The sequence below is a fragment of the Colletotrichum karsti genome, assembly GCF_011947395.1.
Source record: "Colletotrichum karsti strain CkLH20 chromosome Unknown Scaffold18, whole genome shotgun sequence".
Classification (NCBI taxonomy): Eukaryota; Fungi; Ascomycota; class Sordariomycetes; order Glomerellales; family Glomerellaceae; genus Colletotrichum; species Colletotrichum karsti.
Window position 1 is genome coordinate 359370 of NW_024065918.1, and position 20255 is coordinate 379624.

At 54.5% G+C, this 20255-nt stretch overlaps 5 protein-coding genes across 5 annotated transcripts; 3 read left to right on the plus strand and 2 right to left on the minus strand.

The window, feature by feature from the left end:
• Positions 1–798: 798 nt before the first annotated feature.
• Positions 799–3424, plus strand: CkaCkLH20_06198 (glycosyl hydrolase family 3; the record flags this gene model as incomplete). Its single annotated transcript, XM_038888915.1, has 7 exons — positions 799–1141; positions 1191–1434; positions 1484–1784; positions 1831–1911; positions 1961–2320; positions 2367–2996; positions 3047–3424. The coding sequence occupies 7 exons, from the start codon at positions 799–801 to the stop codon at positions 3422–3424; spliced, it is 2337 nt and encodes a 778-aa protein (XP_038745716.1).
• Positions 3425–6720: 3296 nt separating this feature from the next.
• CkaCkLH20_06199 (fe(2+) transport protein 3) lies at positions 6721–8256 on the minus strand (the record flags this gene model as incomplete). Its single annotated transcript, XM_038888916.1, has 6 exons — positions 6721–6755; positions 6805–6932; positions 6980–7863; positions 7913–8028; positions 8084–8110; positions 8166–8256. The coding sequence occupies 6 exons, from the start codon at positions 8254–8256 to the stop codon at positions 6721–6723; spliced, it is 1281 nt and encodes a 426-aa protein (XP_038745717.1).
• A 3505-nt stretch (positions 8257–11761) lies between these two features.
• CkaCkLH20_06200 (cation diffusion facilitator 1) lies at positions 11762–13593 on the plus strand (the record flags this gene model as incomplete). The annotated part of the gene is made up of 8 exons (XM_038888917.1): positions 11762–12295; positions 12357–12383; positions 12443–12520; positions 12585–12659; positions 12720–12875; positions 12930–13178; positions 13225–13342; positions 13397–13593. The coding sequence occupies 8 exons, from the start codon at positions 11762–11764 to the stop codon at positions 13591–13593; spliced, it is 1434 nt and encodes a 477-aa protein (XP_038745718.1).
• A 1839-nt stretch (positions 13594–15432) lies between these two features.
• CkaCkLH20_06201 (uncharacterized protein) lies at positions 15433–18827 on the minus strand (the record flags this gene model as incomplete). The annotated part of the gene is made up of 3 exons (XM_038888918.1): positions 15433–16134; positions 16867–18343; positions 18400–18827. The coding sequence occupies 3 exons, from the start codon at positions 18825–18827 to the stop codon at positions 15433–15435; spliced, it is 2607 nt and encodes an 868-aa protein (XP_038745719.1).
• A 958-nt stretch (positions 18828–19785) lies between these two features.
• CkaCkLH20_06202 (uncharacterized protein) lies at positions 19786–20185 on the plus strand (the record flags this gene model as incomplete). Its single annotated transcript, XM_038888919.1, has 2 exons — positions 19786–19977; positions 20063–20185. 2 exons carry the CDS (start codon positions 19786–19788, stop codon positions 20183–20185), a joined length of 315 nt encoding a protein of 104 aa, XP_038745720.1.
• Between the last annotated feature and the right edge of the window lie 70 nt (positions 20186–20255).

Genomic DNA, 20255 nt, shown 5'->3' on the forward strand with positions numbered 1-20255 from the left:
TGGGGCCACCTCCATCTCCTCCATCCATTGTGGGGCAGTGGGGTCACTGCCGTCCCGGCGCCGCGTCCTCTGCGGTTGGTCGGATTTGTGCGGTTCTCGGGCTCCGGATCAGTAGGGGCCGCGAGCCGTGTCATTGGTGGAAAACAGCCGGGAGAGACCCACCTGCCAAGCCCCGGCTATTGGTCGGCCCCAAGCGAACCCCTCCCCCAGTCCGCTCCTGCAGATCTGGGGCCGACATGAGCTTCTCCAACCTCAACCCCAATTCATCTTATTCCCCTCACTCAACTGCCCATCATCAGCTTCACAAGCCAACATGGCGACGAAATCGTCTGCTGTACTTCCTAATTAGCTGGCCGACAGCTGCTGTTCGTCGTGAGGTCACCGGTCTAGGTCTCCAACACCGCCACTCCCCGCAAGGCCAAGGTCCACGAACCGTCAGGGGTCGTCCAAGTTCCGCCCAATGGACAGCAGACAAGACCGCTGCGCTAGCAAAATTACGCCGTTGCATTTTACATCTCTCCAGATTGGACTGTCTTCCGGGGTGGCCTGGGGATATGTGATCGATGCGGAGAAGGTCTTCTCCCGTCGGCTGTTTGCCCCAAAGCAATTACGTCTGTTTATGTAGCTTCCTTGGCCGTGGGATCATGTCGCTTCGGTCTGGGAATTCGCGGAACCGTGGACTCGGATTGCGAGCGTATTAATACCCTCCAGCTGCGCGTGTCATGCTCGAGTCGCGTCCTCTGATCTCTGGAGCCTTAGCCGAACGTCACCCTGTGTTCCATTGTCCGGTCAGGAATCATGAAGCTCTCTCTGGCCCTCGCCTCGCTGGCCGCGCTCGTTAGCGCCCAGAACAGCACGAACAGCAGCTTGCCCATCTACAAGGATCCCAAGGCCCCAATTAACACCAGAGTCTCTGATCTCCTCAAGCGCATGACAATCGAGGAGAAGACTGCCCAATTGCTTCAGGCTGACATCCGTGACTACCTCAACCTGACCGATGGCCGCTTCAACGAGACGGGCCTGGTTTGGGCTGCCGAGCACAGAGCCAACTCCATCTGGACCGGTCTGTACTCGACCGTAGACAAGATCTCGTACGGCGCAAAGGTCGCTCAGGACTACTTCGTACACAACACCTCTCTGGGTGAGTTCGATGGGAGTCAATTGGATCAATTGATGCTGAGACTGTCCAGGTATTCCGGCCTTCATCCAGAGCGAGGGTATCCACGGGTTCCTCGCCCTCAATGCCACCATCTTCAACTCTCCAATTGCCCACGGATGCTCGTGGAACCCCGAGTTGATTGAGAAGATGGCCAAAGTCATTGCCGTTGAGTCCAAGGCTCTCGGTGTCAACCAGATCTTCGCCCCCGTTGTCGACTTGGCCCGCGAGCTGAGATTCGGCCGTGTCGAGGAGACCTACGGCGAGGACCCCTTCCTGTACGTGCCGGTGAACCATCCAATGGCAAAGAAAACTAACAAAGAGAAGCGTCGGCGAGTACGGCTACCGCTACACCAAGGGTCTTCAAGAGAACGGCGTCTGCGCCATGGTGAAGCACTTTGCTGCCTTTGCCACTCCGGAGCAGGGAGTCAACACGGCTCCCGTTCACGGCGGTCCCAGAGAGCTCCGCACGACCTACTTGCCCTCTTTCAAGCGCGCCATCCTCGAGGCCGATGCCTGGGCAATCATGTCTTCCTACAACTCCTACGACGGTGTCCCTACCATTGCCGACCACCACCTTCTGACCGAGATCCTCCGTGAGGAATGGGGCTATGAGTACTACGTCATTGTAGGTTCACCAATGTATCGTCACTGACCTTGGCTAACAACAATAGTCTGACGCCGGCGGTACTGCGCGTCTGGGCAACGCCTTTAATGTCTGCGGAGAGACCGATGATACCTGCATCACCATGAATGTATGTCTTGCAGCATGTCCTCGCCAGCGCAAGTCACTGACCAAAACAGGCCCTCCCGGCTGGTAACGACGTCGAGATGGGTGGCGGCCGCTACAGCTTCCAGTACATCCCCGAGCTCGTCGCCAACGGCACTCTGCCCGAGGACATTGTCGACACCGCCGTCTCCCGTGTCCTCAAGGCCAAGTTCAAGGCCGGTCTGTTCGAGCACCCCTACACCGGCGTGCCTGACGACGAGGTCTTTGACTACCTCAACACCGAGGAGCACAGGAAGATTGCCCGCGACCTTGACGCCGAGAGTATTGTCCTCCTCGAGAACCACAACGAGACCCTGCCCCTGAAGAAGAGCGCCAACATCGCCGTCCTCGGACCCATGGCTGGCGGCGATGAGAACGACCCGTACCGCGTCAACGTAAGTGCTCCATACCGGATAACTCGATCTCAACCTGACCAGACAGTACGGCGACTACGTCATCCACACCGCCATGCAACGTGGTGTTACTCCCTTCGACGGCATCAAGGCTGCCAGCGAAGGCACTGTCACCTACGTCAAGGGTGTTGACCGCGCGTCCACCGACGAGTCTGGAATCGAGGAGGCCGTTGCCGCCGCCAATGCCGCCGACGTTGCCGTTGTCATTGTGGGCACGTGGTCTCGAGACCAGGACGAGCTCTGGGCCGGCCTCAACGCAACCACTGGTGAGCACATTGACGTCCACGACTTCAAGCTCGTCGGCGCCATGGGTAAGCTCGTCAAGGCCGTCATCGACACCGGCAAGCCCACCGTCGTCATCTTCAGCTCCGGAAAACCCATCACCGAGCCCTGGATCTCCGACGAGGCCGGCGCCCTCATCCAGATGTTCTACCAGGGTGAGGAGGGCGGTCACGCTCTTGCTGACATCCTCTACGGCGACGTCAACCCCTCCGGCAAGCTCTCCGTTGCGGTTCCCTACGACGTCGGCACCACTCCCGTCTACTACGACTACCTCAACTCTGCCCGCTCCTGGCCCAACCCGGGCAAGGTGTACGACAACGGCACCTTGGTCTTTGGCAGCAACTACGTCCTCAACACCCCTCTTCCATTGTACGAGGTAAGCGTGTCTCCATTCCCTTCTGGCATGCCATGTGCTAACAATCGCAGTTCGGCTACGGCTTGTCCTACAGCACCTTCGACTACTCCAACGTCTCCGTCTCCTCCTCGACCGTATCCCCGACCGACACCGTCACGGTCAGCGTCGACGTGCACAACAACTCGACCCGCGACGGCACCGAGGTCGTCCAGGTCTACGTCAAGGACGTCGTCAGCACCGTCGTCGTCCCCAACAAGGAGCTCCGCGGCTTCTCCAAGGTCCTCATCAAGGCCGGCGAGACCAAGGCCGTCAACGTCGACCTGTCCGTCTCCAACTGGGGCCTCTGGAACATCAAGATGCAGTATGTCGTCGAGCCCGGCGACTTCAAGATCCTCGTCGGATCCTCGTCCGACGACATCCGCGGGAACACGACCGTTACTGTTCAGTAAGCGTGAAAAAGTCTTGGGTATAAAAAAGGGTCGGATGGGGTGGAACTCTGGCCACCTTGGGCCACCTTCTCTGTAGATAATTGTGTAATGTTTGAATGAAAACCAAACGACGAGACGACACGCATCAACTCTCTCTCTCTCTCTCATCGGTTGACGCAAAACGACCCGCGTGAAGATGCCCGCGGACAATCGGCCTCGGCTGCACTTTCGGTGTCCGCCGGGACTTCATCCCAAGATTGTGTGTGTGTTTGCTTTTCGTCAGCCTCATCTACACCACCACCACATATTGAGCATTTCGTTTCGCCCTACCCTCCTGAATCGCCGCATTGTTTCCAAAGGCCAAAGAGGAAGTTCAAGCTCAGCAGAGTTTCCCGTCAATTCATGCTCCTCCACTCGTATTGTTTCCCCCTTCTGTTTCCCCCCCTCCCTCCTTTCATCTCAACTTCAGCAAATGACGAAATTCCGCCACGACTTCCCACTACTGCTAAACTGCCATCTCTTGAGTATTCCCGATATGGCAATAACATCGCGACTCAAGACCCCTTTTCGTCCGAGAAGAAAAGTCCAAAGTGAGGCATGCGACAGAAGGCAACTATGCCCGAATGAAACCCTCCCCCCTACCTACCAACCGCATCATCATCATCACGCACCAATGCTGCTGACCCTTTTTTTTCTCTGCTTCCACAACAGGCGCTCCAAAGTCTGGTTCGGCCTCGCGACCTGCCGGTTCGACTTTCTGTTTTGTTTGGTTTCTTTCTCATGCGTGGCACCACCACGCCAGAGAGATGCAAGTCACCCTGCTCCAAAACGTCGGATGAAAATCTTCCTCCCTGAGACAGGAGGGTGCCGACGTAATACCATATAGCATAGAAGTGATATACAGTTGCATCCAGCAAGACGCATGCGTAATTTCATTCCGGATCAGCCAACCCGCACCCCCCTCAGAGTGAAGGCGCATAGAGAATAACACTACAATCTTTTCCTTTTTCCGTTTGATATGGCTGAATACTTTGGTAGCGAAACTAAGGTACTGAAGGAGAGAGATATAGGTTCGGCCGGACGGCAGCCGCCAAGCCCCCTCCCCCGAATTTGTCAAAGAGTCCCCCGTCGCATTCTGATACATCACCCCTCGAACCAACCAGAGCGCCCCGTCGAGGGTGTGCCGAACAACGGATGCAACCGCACGGTCGTCCGTCATCTCTCATCCAGCTACTCTCTCTCTCTCTCAAACAGACGTAAGTGAGCAGGACAGACATGTTTACTCATCTTCAACTGAAGACCGAAAATAAAACATCATGATGCCTGACGTTGACAACCTAAGTTGGCAGGAAGGACTTCGCTTCGTCCTGCCCGTATCGACTCATTCTGGGTGTCCATGATCCACCTAGAATCGGGCATCTGCCAAGAAAAGGTCTATATGCAAAAGCCAATCTGGTTACCAACACCTTGTTTCCTCGGTGCTTCCCGTTGGAAAAGAGAGGCTCTAGATTTGGATGAAGAAGGTTGCCTTTTTTCCAACGTACCTTTGGCCTGCGCCTCACTGCAGCTGCGCACCTTAAACAAGACCGCACACGCACACAAACCCACCGCGGAAACAACTTCTAGAACCACCACCACGACGACAACGACCACGACCACGAGACCTTTCATCACCGCCGTCGATCATCGTGCCCAATGCTTCACGAAACCCCGCCCACCATGCCCCCTCCTCCAAGCCTCAAACCCCTGCCCCTCTTTTCGTCTGGAGTCGCGGAGACGGAGGGGGACACACACACACACACACACCACCCCCGGTCTCTGAATGTCTGGGATGTTATTAATAGACGGTCAGGCACTCACTCAACTCGCACGCAAACAAGATCCACGGGGCAGCAGAAAGACAACCGGGCAGGCAGAGGCCAGAGTAGCATGTCCCTTGCAAGACACAGCTTAGGTAGCGTTGACGGAGGCTCTGCTCCACCCGCTCCCTTTTCCCTCCGCTGTCGTCTTCCCTCGCCGGCCCGTGTAATAACCTTATACAAGACATGGTTAAATCTAACAACGACGCCCCGTAACCCCCGGCACGAAGGGGAGACACAGAGTAGCACTTTGTGTTCGTCCCCTGACGGCAAGAAGCAAATGACCATCATGAGAAACTGAAATGCGTAGAACCCCCAGAAGCGAAGACAGACAGAAACGAGTGATGCCATCACAGCTCTACGACCATCTAAGAAGGGCCACACCAAGCCAACTACTACATGGATGCTCCCCCCAACGCCGCAACGCGCCAACCCTCTCTCGACGTCTTGTCTGATATCGCCCAGCACTCTTTCGCGTTTCCACCGACTGCTTCACACACGTTCGGTACCTTCTTGGCATCTTGTCTTTTGCTTTCCTTATTCTGTTCCCCTGACTATCTACCACTCTATTTCAGACGCCGAGCCAGTCTGGGGAAGAAAGTCTAATCGAGCTCTTGTTCGGTTATTTAACCCTCATCGTTCGCCGTTTGTGGACGGCGGTTGCTTATCAGATCGCGTTCCATCAGGCTTCCCAGTCGGCGTTCTTCGGGCTCTTCGGGCCTGAGACGTCAGATCTTTAGTGAGACGGACGTGGGATGACTCTCACAGAGCGCTTATAAATCCATAGACCACGATGGTGGAGAAAAGTTGCTCGGAGAGGGGGGGTCCGGTGCCAGTAGTTCGAAGATCATAAGATGTTAAGACCGTGATATTGATGCAATCTAGCTTTTGTGCCAACTGAACCCCTTTCCCTGGGGAGTATGCTACTATCGTACATATCCAATTCCATGCTTCTATCGTGCTGTTCGTAATGTTTGTGCGCTCTCGATGATTAGCCGCACCGCATAGTATGCTCGTAAAACCATTATCCTAAAAATGTTTCCCAAACAAATGTTTTCCTGTTGTCCGTATGCACTGTCATGCGGTGGTCGAGAGTTAGAACACCACATCACTACTATTGTACAAGGTTTTCCAGCGCGCTGCTGGAAGGGGTGAGGAAGGTAGGTAGCGAGAATAACGAATGTGTGTAGATTTTGTGTGAGAAATGCTGTAGGCTCCGTGACAGTCCTTTCCCCGCGTGAGACTTGATGACAAAATCCGGCGCAGCATCGAAGAAAACGAGCGCTCATTCTCTGCTATCATGTCCTGTCGAGTGTTGATGGTTGTGCCGCTCGCTCGCCCTTCGGGTATCGGGGGTTGGTGATGACTGGACCCTCGACAGGATCGGGTGGTGGAACTCCTCGCGTGGTACTAGTCGACGAGTGACGATCGGAGATCCAAGTGATTGTCGGCAACGGCTTAGGCGAAGATACCGACGATTGACATTCCCGCGGCTGAAGAAAATCAGTATAGTGTGAATGAGTGTGAATGAGCGAAACTGACCTCCTGCAAGAACATAGCAGAAAGCGGTGATCTTGTCCTTCTTGCTGAGGATGCGGTTGGCCTCCTCGGACAGGAAGTCCTCGGCCAAGAGGTCGACCAAGGCCGCGTAGAGCAAAAGACCGGAAGAACTGGTGACATTAGCTGCAGCCCACGCCCAAGTAGGAAACAAACTCACATGGCATTGAAGACACCGACAATGATGAGACCAAAGGCACTGTCGGGATCGTAGGTGTTCCGGGTGGCGAGACCGATGGCCTGTCCGATGGGAGCGGTGGTACCGAAAGCAACGACGAGGACCCAAGGACGGATGCTTCCCTTGGGGTACGGAACGGCGGCAATACGGGAACCAAGACCAAGACCCTCAAACATCTGGTGGAAAAGAATGGCGACGAGAAGGATGATGAAGCCGTCAATGGTAATGGAAATGGTCATGCCGACAAACACCGAGTGGAACAGAATACCACCCTCAAGCATGGTAATGTTGAGAGACATCTTGCGGTACACGGCGGGATCAACGGTCTGTCCCTCCTCATCAAAGAACGGCTCCTCCTGCTTGACCTCCTGCACGCTGACCTGAGAGACCTGCTTCTCCTGGGTGGTTCGGATCATGTTCATCATCTCCATGCGCTGGCGCACGTACTGCTCGTAAAAGACGACAAACCAGGGAGGCATGTCAGAGTCGGCCAGGTTGGAAGCGGGCGGCGCGCCATAGGTGCTCTCCTGGTAGTTCGGGAATCCGGCCTTCTCATCGTACATGCGTTGCGCAACCCTCTTCTCAAAGTCGATGCTGTCGGCCTCGGCGTCGAAGCTGCTGCGGTTGTAGCGCGGGGGCCTGGGGGGCGCGACAGCACCGCGGTTGTGACCGCCGTGGTCGTGCATCACATCTCCAGTTGGGCCTCCGTGGGAATGGCCGCCGACCTTGGAATTGATCCACATCTCGATGACGAAGAGCATGAACATGGAGGCCATCATGATCGCACCGGGCAGAGGCGGGTAGTCTTCGGTGAACAGGTCCGGCAGACACGGGTTCATGAGGTTGCCGAAGGCGGTCGGGAGCAGCTGCGACGTGTGAGTTTCTACGATGCGTCACTCATAGATGCTCACTTACATGCACGAATGCCGTCGCGATCAGCACACCCGTACCGAAATGCTTGCAGGCGAAGAAGACCTTGGGCGGGACCTTCATCCACTTGACCTTCTTGGCCACCACGGGGAATCCAGCGCCTGCATCCACTCAGTTAGTTTCCGGCCCCACGATCCTCATCGCTTGCGTGCGTACCAAAGATTGAGAATCCCAACACCAAGACTGCGCCAAGTTAGCCAAGTTGCTCGGTTGAGTGATGTTCGCCGGGTTGACTTACAGAGGCCAGCAACGTGCAAACCAACGTCATACTCGCTGGGCCCACCCTTCTTGCCGCCGCATTGCGGCTTGGGCTCCTTCATACCGTCCATCTTGATTAAAAATGGTATTTTGTGATTTAAAGAGGCTACTACTCGATTGGTAGCCTCGGTATAAAAAGTGAAGTAAAGTCGAGAAAAGAAGGACAGCCAATTGTCCAGGGCCGTCTAAAAACAACGACTCATTTGAAAAAAGGAGTGTTACTGAAAACAAGGGGACAAGAGAAGCCGTCCCGCAGCTTCAGTGTGGATAGAACAGACGAAAAAAAGGTGCTGATCTAGTCCCCGCTGTCGTAATTGTCAAGAGGGCAAGGAAAGAAAGGAAAAGGACAGGAAGAGAAAGGAAAAAAGGGAAGGAAGAAACGGGCGCAATAAGAATCGAACGAGACCTGACGCTCTGTGTGGCGAGCACGAAATTGAGCTTTGGCAAAGTCTGGGCTCGACTTGCTTTAATATGCTTCGTGTATGACAGCCCGCGCAATACTTCCCGCGTGGAAACGGGTAAGGCAAGAATAAACGTTGACATGGGACAACAGGCCTTGCGCGAATGCCGCCCAGCCGAATCAGAAATAGAAGACTGCGGCCGGGATGATGCAGCTGACGAGGGCAGAGGCAGTGGGTTCGTGGCCGTAGCGTCCGCCTCGCGGGAAGCGGGAGGCGGGAGGACCTGAGTGGGAACAAGGTTACCGTGGGAAGAGGCCGTGAGCATGGGGCGGAGGCAGAGGAAAGGATAGACCGTCACCGAATGGACGTAGGCTAAGTCGACCACGGTTCTGCGGTGCAGATTGCTGCTGTGCCTGAGACCCAGGCTGTCTCTGGGCATCGATTATCCCCGCTGTTGTCCGGATCCGATGTTATCGAATTGTTCGATCATGTTTCTCGTTATAGCATGATTTGCCGGCAGAACGAGACGGGGAGTCTGAGAGCCCGGTTGAACCTGACAGAACGGAAACAACGGATTGGAGGGCGGGTTGCGTCTATCGGCGGTCATTCGTCTCGAGTTCTGGCTGACTTGACTGTCGCGCTTGGCAATGAAAAGACTCTGCCATGCCTTGGTCGACTGGTGATGGACAAGAATCCAAAACGAGACGACGGTCGATCTTCCATCGGAAAGTTGCCAAGCGGGTAAAGGGCCAAGGGTTTAGTTGCAGAGGCAGGGGTGTCGTGGACGTGGGGTGCGCGTCGAGTCGAATGGGGCTTGTTGCCGGCATATGAAAATTTGGGTTGTGTGAAACGGCAGGTTCCCGGGGTCTGCGTCCAGGGTCGCCAGTCGGAGAATTCTTAAGTCGATTTGACTCTGGAGAGATTCTCTGGAGAGAGGCTCCTCCCTGGCGTTGGCGGCGCGGGGGAGGCTGGAGGATGGAGGCCAGAGGCGGCGGGACAGGCACAGCCGTTGAAGCCAAGAGTCGAGCCAAGAAGCCGCTGACACAATTGTCCCCTTTCGCAGGCCATTGGAATGTCGTTTTCCTGGGGTATGAAATTTAAGCTTGGCGGGAATCTGGCAGGCAGTCGACATGGCCACCTTAGTCGTGGTCTGAGTCTCTGTGCATCCGCTCTCGCATCTGCAAGCCTTCTGTAAGATGGCGTAAGACCTCTGCACTCGCACCCGCACCCTTCTGGTCTGCTTCTTTTCGAGTTCTGGGGTCTGCGACTCTGCGCGGTGGCTGACTGGGTCTCTCTCCGGGTCCGCGTCGACTCCTGTGTCTCGTCTCACGTGCTGAGTTGCCTATGTCGGCGGTGGGCGGTGGGCGGTGGGCGTTGGTTGGGGCCAAACGGTCAGAGCCACCGCGACGATCGGGGTCGGGGCTTAGTCGGAGGCTGATGCACCACAGCTGCACTGCGTATGTTGGAGGCAGCGAACTGACTCTGAATGGGCTCACAGATGGGATGGGATGGCATCCTGGGCGCCCAGAAGTCGTCAATCGTCCTGCACGAAGGGTTTCTGGCCGGGGCAGTTCAAACTTGGAGAGCCAAGGAAAAGAGGAAAAAAGAGGAGCTTTCTCGGCGTCTGAGATCAAGCGAGGCTGGGCGAGACGAGAGACGACGTGGAATGGCGTCGTCTGGCGATATCTGGGACGCTGGAGACAGCTTCGTCCGTGAAATCTTGCACTTTTTGGTGGTGATGGGCGACGGTGGTGTGGGTGTGTGTGTACTGCGTAATAGCAGAGGGATGGAAAAGCAACTATCGCATCCGAGCTGAGATGGAGGAGAGAAGTTGGAAACGAAGAAAGAGTGGGGAAATTGCGTGTGGTGTCGTTCAATCTTGCTTTGGGAAGAAACAAACATGCAAGACTTTCCGATGCTCCCAGTGTCGTGTGTCCAATTGTCTTGATTCGCCGTCAGAAAAGGAAAGATGAAGAGAGAAGAAAAGAACCAACTGGAGGCTCCGGATTACGCTACGACTACTACGTACCGCGTAATTCACCCCCGCCCAGTTGCCTGCACCTGGAAAGGCCTGTAACAGCCCCAAACTCTTGGCAAAAGCTGTCTCTGTCCAGGGCAGGTGCGGCTTCTGGGTCGGCCGTCGGTGTGAAACAGCTCCTCCCTCCAATCATCGTCAACTCGCTCGGACCGTCGTCCTGATCGTCTTCAACCTTTGGTCGTCATCCATGCCGCACCACAACTCATCGTGACAAACTGTCGCAGGGACACGTCTGCCATTTCGTCTCCAACCATGCCCAAATGTGGCCCGTTACTTCACTCGACTCCGCTTGCCGCCTACGATCGTCCCTCGCTTACACTTTACTCGACCCGGCTCGACTGTCCCTCGACCGGGAAGACGCAAATAGATGCCCCCTGACCGACGAACCGCGTGCCTCATCACCGCTCTTCGACTGGCTGAACCGTGGACTTTTGCAAAGAAACAACCGGCAGAGAGCTCGAATCCAGCACACAAATCATGAAATCTTGCCGTCATCCTTCCAGGGGTTGAAATGTTTCCCCCTCTTCTCGACGTTCTAGCCCGCCCGCACATGCATGGAACCAGGTCTTCTTCTGCGAGAGCTTACTGTTAATCGTCGACGTAAGGGGCCGTCTCTTGCATCCGCCGGCGGGCTCCCTCCCCCCGGACGGCACGGAATGCGGAGGCGGTTGGGAAGCATGACATGAATTCCAACAAGACGGGCGGTCGTCGTCGTTTAATATATTACTCCCACTCGCAAATCGCGTCAGCTCTTATTCCTCACTTCCCATTCCAACGCATAGTAACACCCAAGAACGAACCCAGCTCGATAGCTTCCCAAAAATGCAAACTCCACGCGAGTCTCAGGACTACGTCCAACCATCGTCCAGTACGTGGGTTTCGGCTTGCCTTCTTTCCTGCCCACCCCCCTTCACCCCCCTCTTCTAGCCTTGCCTTGCTTGCCTTGCCTTGCCTCGACTTGGCCTCGCCTTCGCCTCCTCTTCCCCGGGCATCGGCCATCTGCTGGTTCATCACATCCCAAGATGTGCGACGTCTGCTGTTGCTACTCGCATCGGACTGCCCTGCCCACCCAATGACACTGACCACCGCTTGTCATTGCTTCATCCCACTACACCATCCACCACTCTCCGCTGACCGTTGCCTTCACTCACTTCAGCTCGAGGCAACTCTGTCGGTGATCTGAAAACTGATCCGAAAGGTGAAGCCCAATATGAACCAGCCCAGCACCTTAAAGACGACAGCATCACACCAGCCCCAGTCTCTGGCACGGACGACAAGGCCGAAGGTCTCTTCACGTCTACTACGAATGACACGGCCAAGAACGACGCCAGAACGTCGTCCAACGTCGACGGGGCGGACGCCTCCACCATCGACACGTTCTACCGGCCCGATCCCTACGACTTTGGCCGGCACCGCCGTGACAATGTCTCCAAGAAGCAGATGAAGATTGAGCACCCAAAGGGCAACAAGAGGAAACTCTCCAAGTTCTACAACAGACAGAACGAGCTCATCGACCAGTTCCTCGGAGCCGAAGATGAGGAGAGGCAGCAGGTCGCCGAGGACGCGAGGATGGGGCCCAAGATCAAGTTCGCCGTGAGAGCCTCGTTCACCGTCAACTTCTGCCTCTTCGTCATCCAGCTTTATGCCGCAGTCTCTACCGGGTCCCTATCGGTATACACCCACCCACCAAGACCTCGCGCTCACGGACTCTGTTGACTCGTGTGAAATCCAGCTGTTTGCCACTGCCGCCGACGCATTCGTCAGTAGGACCCTCTCGTTTAAGAGTTCCGGCGTAGAAGTTGACCAAGAGCCGTCCAGATGGATCTCGTCTCATCCTTTGTAATGCTCATCACCTCGTGGCTGGCCGCCCGGCCGAGCGTCTACAAGTATCCGGTGGTGAGTTATCGCGACGCCTTGGCATCAGGTTTTCCGGGGTTTGACAGAAGTGAAAATGAAATAGGGACGAACCAGGATCGAGACGATTGGCATCATCCTCTTTTGTGCTCTGATGACCACGGTCGCCATTCAATTGCTGGTGAGTCTGCCAAGTGACGTCTAGCCTGGGCGGGTTTGAAGATGCTCATACGGGGGACAGGTCGAGTCAGGACGCGCTCTTGGCGAGGGCAAGCGGGCCTCTGAGGAACTGCACATCGTCCCCATCGTCATCGTGGGCGTCGCCATCTTCGCCAAGGCCACCCTCATGGTCTACTGCTTCGCTTACCGAAAGTACCCCTCGGTGCATGTCTTCTTCGTAGGGAACCCCGTCAGCCCCGTTCGGATGACAGCCGCTAATAATAGCCCGCAGATCGACCACCGCAACGACATCGTCGTCAACAGCTTCGGTTTGATCATGTCCGTGGTTGGCGACCGCTTCGTGTGGTATCTCGACCCGATCGGCGCCATGTGCATCGCCCTGCTCATCCTGTTCTCGTGGGTCGCCAACGCCTTTGAGCAGGTCTGGCTGCTGGTCGGGAAGTCCGCGCCGAGGGACTTCCTCGCCAAGCTGACTTACATGGCGATGACGCACGACACTCGGATTCTCAAAGTCGACACTGTGAGTTGAGTCGCCAAGTGTGTTGAGGCCGTCTGACAGTGAATAGTGCCGGGCCTACCATGCCGGTCAGAAGTATTACGTCGAAATCGACATCGTCATGGATGAATCGACTCCGTTGAAGATCTCTCATGACGTGGCGCAGGACTTGCAGAGGAAGGTCGAAGGTGAGTGCCGTTCATGAGGCAGATGATAGCCCGCATCTGACATCGTGAAAACAGGACTCGGCGACGTCGAGAGGGCGTTCGTCCACGTCGACTACGAGGACCAACACAACATCCAGACCGAACACAAGGCTCTCTACGAGAAAATCGAGAAGAAGCCGAGGAGGTCGCTCAAGGACATCCTTTTGCGGACGAAGAAGGACACGAGCAAAGTCGTCGAGACCGAGATTTCCAGCGGGCGAAACTCGACTTGAAGGAGTGAAGGGAACATCGTTGGAGATGAGAGAGAGAGAGAGAGAGAGAGAGAGCGGCTAGGCAATATAATGAGAGGGAAAAAGGGACGAGGGATAATATTGGCGTTTGGGCCGCAGTAAGCTGGGTATAATTTGTTTTATCTCTCCCCCCTCCCTCCACGATCTCGTTCCGGTAGGGGTCCCAAGCCCCCCGGCCGCACGACGACGGGAAGAGACGGGAAACGGGCGGGACGGACGCAGGCCTGCGACGGCACATGGAGCCACAATGACATTCGAGTCCGCTTTTTTGAGCAGCGGCATCGGAAGGACTTGAAACAAAGATGGGGACGGCATCCCGTAGAAGGCATACATAGACGGAACATTCCAAAGAAAAACGTAAGATTGAGCTTGAGGAACCACCCTTGAGGGCCTGTCGTTCATGCCCAGACACGTCCTCGGCATTTGTCTGAAGCGCTGGCTGCTGTCGTGAGAGGAGACGGTGTAAGTGGTCAACTCCCGCCTGCGCCACGAGGATGCTACGCTGCCGGGACTCGATTGTAGTGATGGCCAAGTGCGAGTGACAGACTTGGCGGTGGGAGAGGTATGAGATGGCACAGCCAAGCGGTCTTGTCGTGTCGTATGCTCTTTTCTTCCCCGGTGTTGAAGGCTTGGCTGTGTGGGCGTTGTGCTGCTTCTTCGCTGGACCCCGGTCTTGGCTTGGCGGAGACGAAGGGGATGTAGGGGAAGGGAGGGGACGGAAAAGCACGGATGAAGGAGGGACGAGAGGACGTGCGGTGATGGAGTTGTGTCGATCGGGGACTCTCACACTTCCCAGTCCTGGTCTGAAGTTATCCTCCTGCTAGTGACTTGGCTTAAGTCGCGGAATGTGACTAGGCTTGCCTTACGTATTTCAGTAGCTACCGTAGTCTTTTGGGATGAAGAACTCTACAGCATAACCCGAGGTTTTCATGTTGAAGAATGAGCATATAAAATAAGTTATTGCGGTTGGATAGGTAGGAAACCTATCGACCGGGTCTAAGATTTCGTGAGGACAAGCCCAGCATCACTCCACACACACTGAATCTCTTTTCAGATTCACTAGCTGATACATTGGTTCCTTCCTCTCGTCCAGTTATGTGTTACATATCCCATGTCAGCGCTATCATTCAACGACAAGAACTGATTCGCGCCTGATCAAGCTTACCAGGACACGGTTTATTATTTCAGAATATTAAATGTTAAATGTGTACTCGTTAAGTATGGCGAGCCAGAACAATAAGGGTTGGTGGCTGCATTGTGTTGCGTAGAATATTGCATCAGTTCCTCTCGTCCAGTGCCTCAATTCAGATGTAAAGCTCCCCCCGGAGGCCGAAGAATCCGACGATGGTCTCATTCACAGCACGCCCCTTACTCACAGCTCACATTGGCATGGGTGTCACATCGACCTGATCGTGAGTTATGGAGCCTTGGGCTTATTCTGAACGGTGTAAAACGTCCTGACCCGCCTTCAACGACTCTCAGCTCCTAGGTTCTTTTCGTCCATGTTTCGACTATGGGCCCCGCTACGGCATGATCGTCTTTGAAGACGTGTTTGCTTTGCCGCTCTATCCGGTCAGCTCGCGGCACTCGACTTGGGATGAGCATCACGAGAGTTTTGCCTACATAGACGACAACAGCTTCTATGAGCTTACTCAGCCAAGGAAGGAACATCTTAGTCTCAGGAGTAACAAGATATGCGGAGCGGGTACCATCGAACAGAGCTACAAAGAAGTTATGCGTCTCATTTCTATTGTGAAGAGCAGACTGTGTCTTATTCAAGTTCATGTTTGACTTGGGCACTCCTAAGGCCGGCCACCTGCGTCATCTCACAACTCGCAGACCATCTCCCTCGATGACACCTTTGAATTCCTCGCCACCCATGTTCCATGTATAAACTTGGGCATTGTAGCCATTCTTTGTTGCCGGCGTTGATGGGTAGTCTTCAGTCCCCGAGTTTTCCCCAACACCTGGCCCTGCCATGCCTTCGAACATTGCAGGTGGCCATGGGTTCTCTTGCGAAGGCCTGAAAGCATGGCCTCTTTCGATCAGGATATCCTCGAATTGACTTGTGCTGATTGTCTCGAAGCAATTGTCTGCGATCCTGCTATTACAGAATGCGGGTAGCGCGCTACTCTCCTCTTGCCAGGTCTGCACCTCCTGGGCCATCACCAACTCCTGCATAACGGCAGTTGTCACAAACCTTTTGTCCTCTTCAGTCTTGAGGGAAAAGTATTTCTCGGGATATAAGTCGAGGAACTCAAGTGACTTTGATGGTGGGTCCCAGCACTGTATGAAAATCAACCTAGGCTTCAACTCAGGCATCGCAGACATGAGGTCTTCTCTAGAACCCACGACATCCAGAAATGACGTGGACAGTTCATCTTTTATCCAGTTGTATGCCTCCCAAAGCATCTTCAAGGGCAGCTCAATGAAAACGTTGAACTCCAGATTATGCTCGAAGAGGTGATTCGGCCGGCGGTTCCAGGAAACCTGGAACAATATGCAGTGTTCGGGCGAAGCATCCTGAAGAATGTTGTGGCAATATCGTCTCCCCAGGGCAACCTCTTCAACTTCATGAAAATGGAAAATTGAATTTAGCGGCTTGATACAAATCAACCCCGTTGCAGTACGCTGGTAGCCGCCAATAAGTGAGGCTAGGGAAAGGGAGTTCTGCCGCGGTAGCAGGTTCGGCGACCACTTGACTGCCCGTGATCTGAAAAACGAGCGGATCTCTGGACTGTAACTCGCATTGCAGGTTTCTGCCCAGAGATATTCTAGGTACCGCATTGATGGTTTCTTTTTCGTTGAATGTTTTTCGATCTTCGTTGAGACGTACTCAAAGAAGCCGAATCTAGCCATCAAACCAAAATAGTCGCCAGACAAAGACGAAAGAAACTCTTTACACTGCCGAAACGGATATTTGTTTCCTAATAGTTTGATTGCATGGTACGTTGCTGCAGCTTGATCTAGGACTTCTAAGTAGTCGACTTCGGTGATTTCTCCATCTTCGTATGAAGCCTTTATGTCGCCAAGCACAGTGGTCAAGCCATTTGTTCTGTCGCATAGATCAAAGGATAGGGTTCTCTGGAGGCGTGAGGGTTGATTCAGGCGATCACTGTCGCATCTATACTTAACGATAGCCAGTTTAGCCTCGAGGAGAGAAAGTATTACTTCTTTTCTATGCCTCGTGTCGAGGTTCATGATTTCCAAGCCTTTGGCATCATTTCTCAAGAATTCCAGAGCAGATTTGTGGACGAGCTCGACTGTCTCAGACTTGGGGTTGACTTCGATCAAGCCTGCTGTTCGGACTTCAAGCCAAACAGCAGTCTTCTCCAGCGTCCGCTCCATGTGCTCGAGAATTGGTGGGGTTGGTGGTTTTGACGATCCCATGATAAGTGCAGGATGTGTTGCAAATGCCATCGTCGAAACATCCATGTCGAGGACCCCATGCGTAGCCGTTAAGTACGTGTTCAAATACTTCGCTCCTTCTTCGCCGTAGATGAACTTGTCATCGTTCAAGCGATCCCACATATCGCTGTAGAGCTCAGACAACCCGTTTGGTAGCTGCTTGAAGCGACGGGCCACAATCTCGGGGTCGTCTTCGTATTCCGCACTGAGTCGCTGGCTTTTGAGCGCTAGCGCAACCCATAGGAATACCCCGTCTGCTTTCTCGCATAAGGTTTTCACGACGTCGTGATACCTGTCAGGGCTATGAGACCAAGAGCGAAGTTTTCCTCGCACGTAAAGTCGAATATCCCGTGCCGTCAAGTCTTGCATGCGTAAGGAGGGTGTTTCCAGCTTGCGGAAATGGCGAGAAAAGATCTGTTCCGGGCGGCTTGACACAATGCACTTGACGTGAGTCAATGTGCAAAGATCATCGATGATAGCAAGAACTTTGTCTGTGTCGTCTGAGTCGATTTCGTCCAGGCCATCGATGAACAAGCAAATGACGCTTCGTGAACTGCTGCAAACAATTTTGAGTGCTTCAGCTAGTTGCTGGTCGGACCAGTCGCCTAGAGATAGACGCTGAGGATTGTTGGGACATTTCGATAAGAGATTATCCAGTGCTCCCTCGTCCTGGGTAACAAGCTGGAACAGAAGAGAGGACAAGGTGCCTCTGAGGCTTCTCTGAATTGGGGCGCCAGCAGCCCAGATGAAGTGTGAAGCGATCTTGCTCGCACCAGTTGGAGATGTTTTGTTGAGGAGATCTGCCATTCGGGAGTTTTCAAGCATGAATTTCATCAAGGTGCTTTTCCCTGAACCGGGCTTTCCGCTGATCCAATATATCTTCTCGCTGGCAGATTTGATGAAGTCGGGAATGCCGTCTTTTGGGACATATCTGGTGTCGCAATCTCCATCTTCGTCCCCGTCGTCCCCGTCGTCTACATTGGGAGCTTCGCTGTCGTAGAAGATCCACTTGTACGTTCCGGGATGGGCAGCTTCGACCCGATTGCGCCGCTCATTCATAGTATCGTACCGAAGACTCCCGAGGAATCGCTGCTTTTCCTCATGATTCATCTTCTGAACCACAGGTTCTATCGCTGCGGAAATCTCCTGGCGCGTTTGTCGAGACTCTTCTGTAACGTGGTCTATGAGAGTAGTCGATTGATATTTCATGAGTTCCTCGAGCTTGGTGTGGCCATCTGATAGGCCCTTGATGAAGCTCTTCAGAGAGTTGTCAAGTTGACCGAAGCTCTCTTTTTGTTGTAGAGCACCCAGATCGATGCGATGGCTGACATACCGTGACTATCAATACCGATTCATTTCTGTCAAAGAAAGAAAACGTACCGGAGGCTGAGTAACAATCGCGATTCAAACATGCCTCTACATCTCGATATTTCTGCTTCCAACTCGTCGAGCTTCTTCCGTCTCCAGAGACCCTTGACGGTGCCCCCGATGACTTGTCGGATCTTGCCCTTCGATGCGCCGCCTGATATTTTCACCAGTTCGGACCCGAACTCCCTAGTCGCTTTCAGAACCTGGCCTGCTGCGGCTCGAAGTTCCTTATCGCCTTTGTGCTGTGACGTTTGACTCAGAGACCCCTCGGCGTCTTGAAAAAGGCTTGTCAACTCGTTGGTGTGTTTCTCCAGATCAGGATCGATCTCGCCAGTTTCGAGAATGTTTCTTGCGACTGTAATGGTGCTGCCGACGGTACCGATCAACTGGAGAATATTGCACGCGAGCCCGAGGGCCGCGATGGCTTCGAGGCCGGACATTAGGGCGCGAGTTCGGTCCTTCAGACCAAGAGAAGATTGGCGAAGGGAAGAAAGAGGCGGAAGATCTTTCGTACTGAAGCGGGGTTGCCTACACTCATCCAAGTCGAACCATGTGGGCAGATGACTGCAGATGGTACAAAATCAGGCGTCCAATGGCAGCATCTCTTGATGCTGGTGCTCACATAGCATAGCCTGGACCAACAGTAAGGCGGTTTTCCCAGGACGGCAGCTGGCTGCTCCTGCAACCCAGCCCAAATTGGGTGCCGATATGACACCTCAGTTGAGAAGACCCAAAAATATAAGTGACAAAAGAGGCGACCAAGACCATGTCTGCGCAGGGGTATATGGTTCTATTGTGTTATGGTCTCCGAAACAGGAGCTACACAAAAGTGAACTACCTAGATAGATACCCGACCGCCCTGAAATGGCCTACTACTCGTGATCGAAGAAGCAACGCAGCGCAGCGACGATTCCAGCGAGCACCAGTTCCGCAAATCGTAGAGTTATCCAGTACAGACATGCTCTCTTGCACTGCTGGCTGAACCACAAGCGCCTCGTCTTTCTGCGTGGTGGTTGCTGTCAGTGCCTAAGATGAAATGAGGAAGTTCGAACGCCTGGCAACGAACAGATGAGTGGGGAGTCTAACGAGCCGGCGCCAGCTGTCAGCCTCCCCGGCTTGTCGTCGGAAATCCAACCGGCTCTCATCGGGTCCGTGCTCCCGCCTCCCGCGCAACAATCGGTACGAGGACCAACTCTAATCCGGCGCATCCCAAAATTTCGGAGACGGCGACCACCACATCACCAATCGACGCCGACGACAACGACGACGCGGTCCCGAACCCCAATTGACGAACGTAAACGAGCGACAAAGCACGGCATCCCGAGTCGCGGTCGCCGACGAGCAAACCAAAACCCCATCAGCACACCTCCACGTCCACAACCCCCCGGCCCCGCCATCATGAGGCCATCGCCCGTCCTCCAAGTCCTCAAGTTCAGGCACGTCCGCCTGACGACCAAGGACGTCAACAAGGGCTTCTACAAGGGAAACCGAACGGGACCCACGGGTAAACACACGAAGTACGGAGGATACATCATCCAGTTCCACAAGGTGCGGACGTACGTCGTCCCGAAGGGGCTCAAGGCGTGCCAGGTTGGTTCTTCTACCGCAGCAGCAGCGGCAGCAGCTGCTGCTGAGTCCTGGATTCTGTATCTGTTTACTGACGACTGCGCGGCAGCTCACACCGTTCGTGTCCGATATGGTCGAAGCGTTCCCTCCCGATTACGGCAAAGACCCGTTGGGTCCCCGCTCCCCGCAGCGTTTCCTCGAGAACTGGAAGCAGCAAAACGGTGTCAATTAAGCTGTTTCGGACGATGGGGAGGGGAAGGGAGATGCGGACGGCGGGATGATTCAAGCGGAGGGGCGTTGAG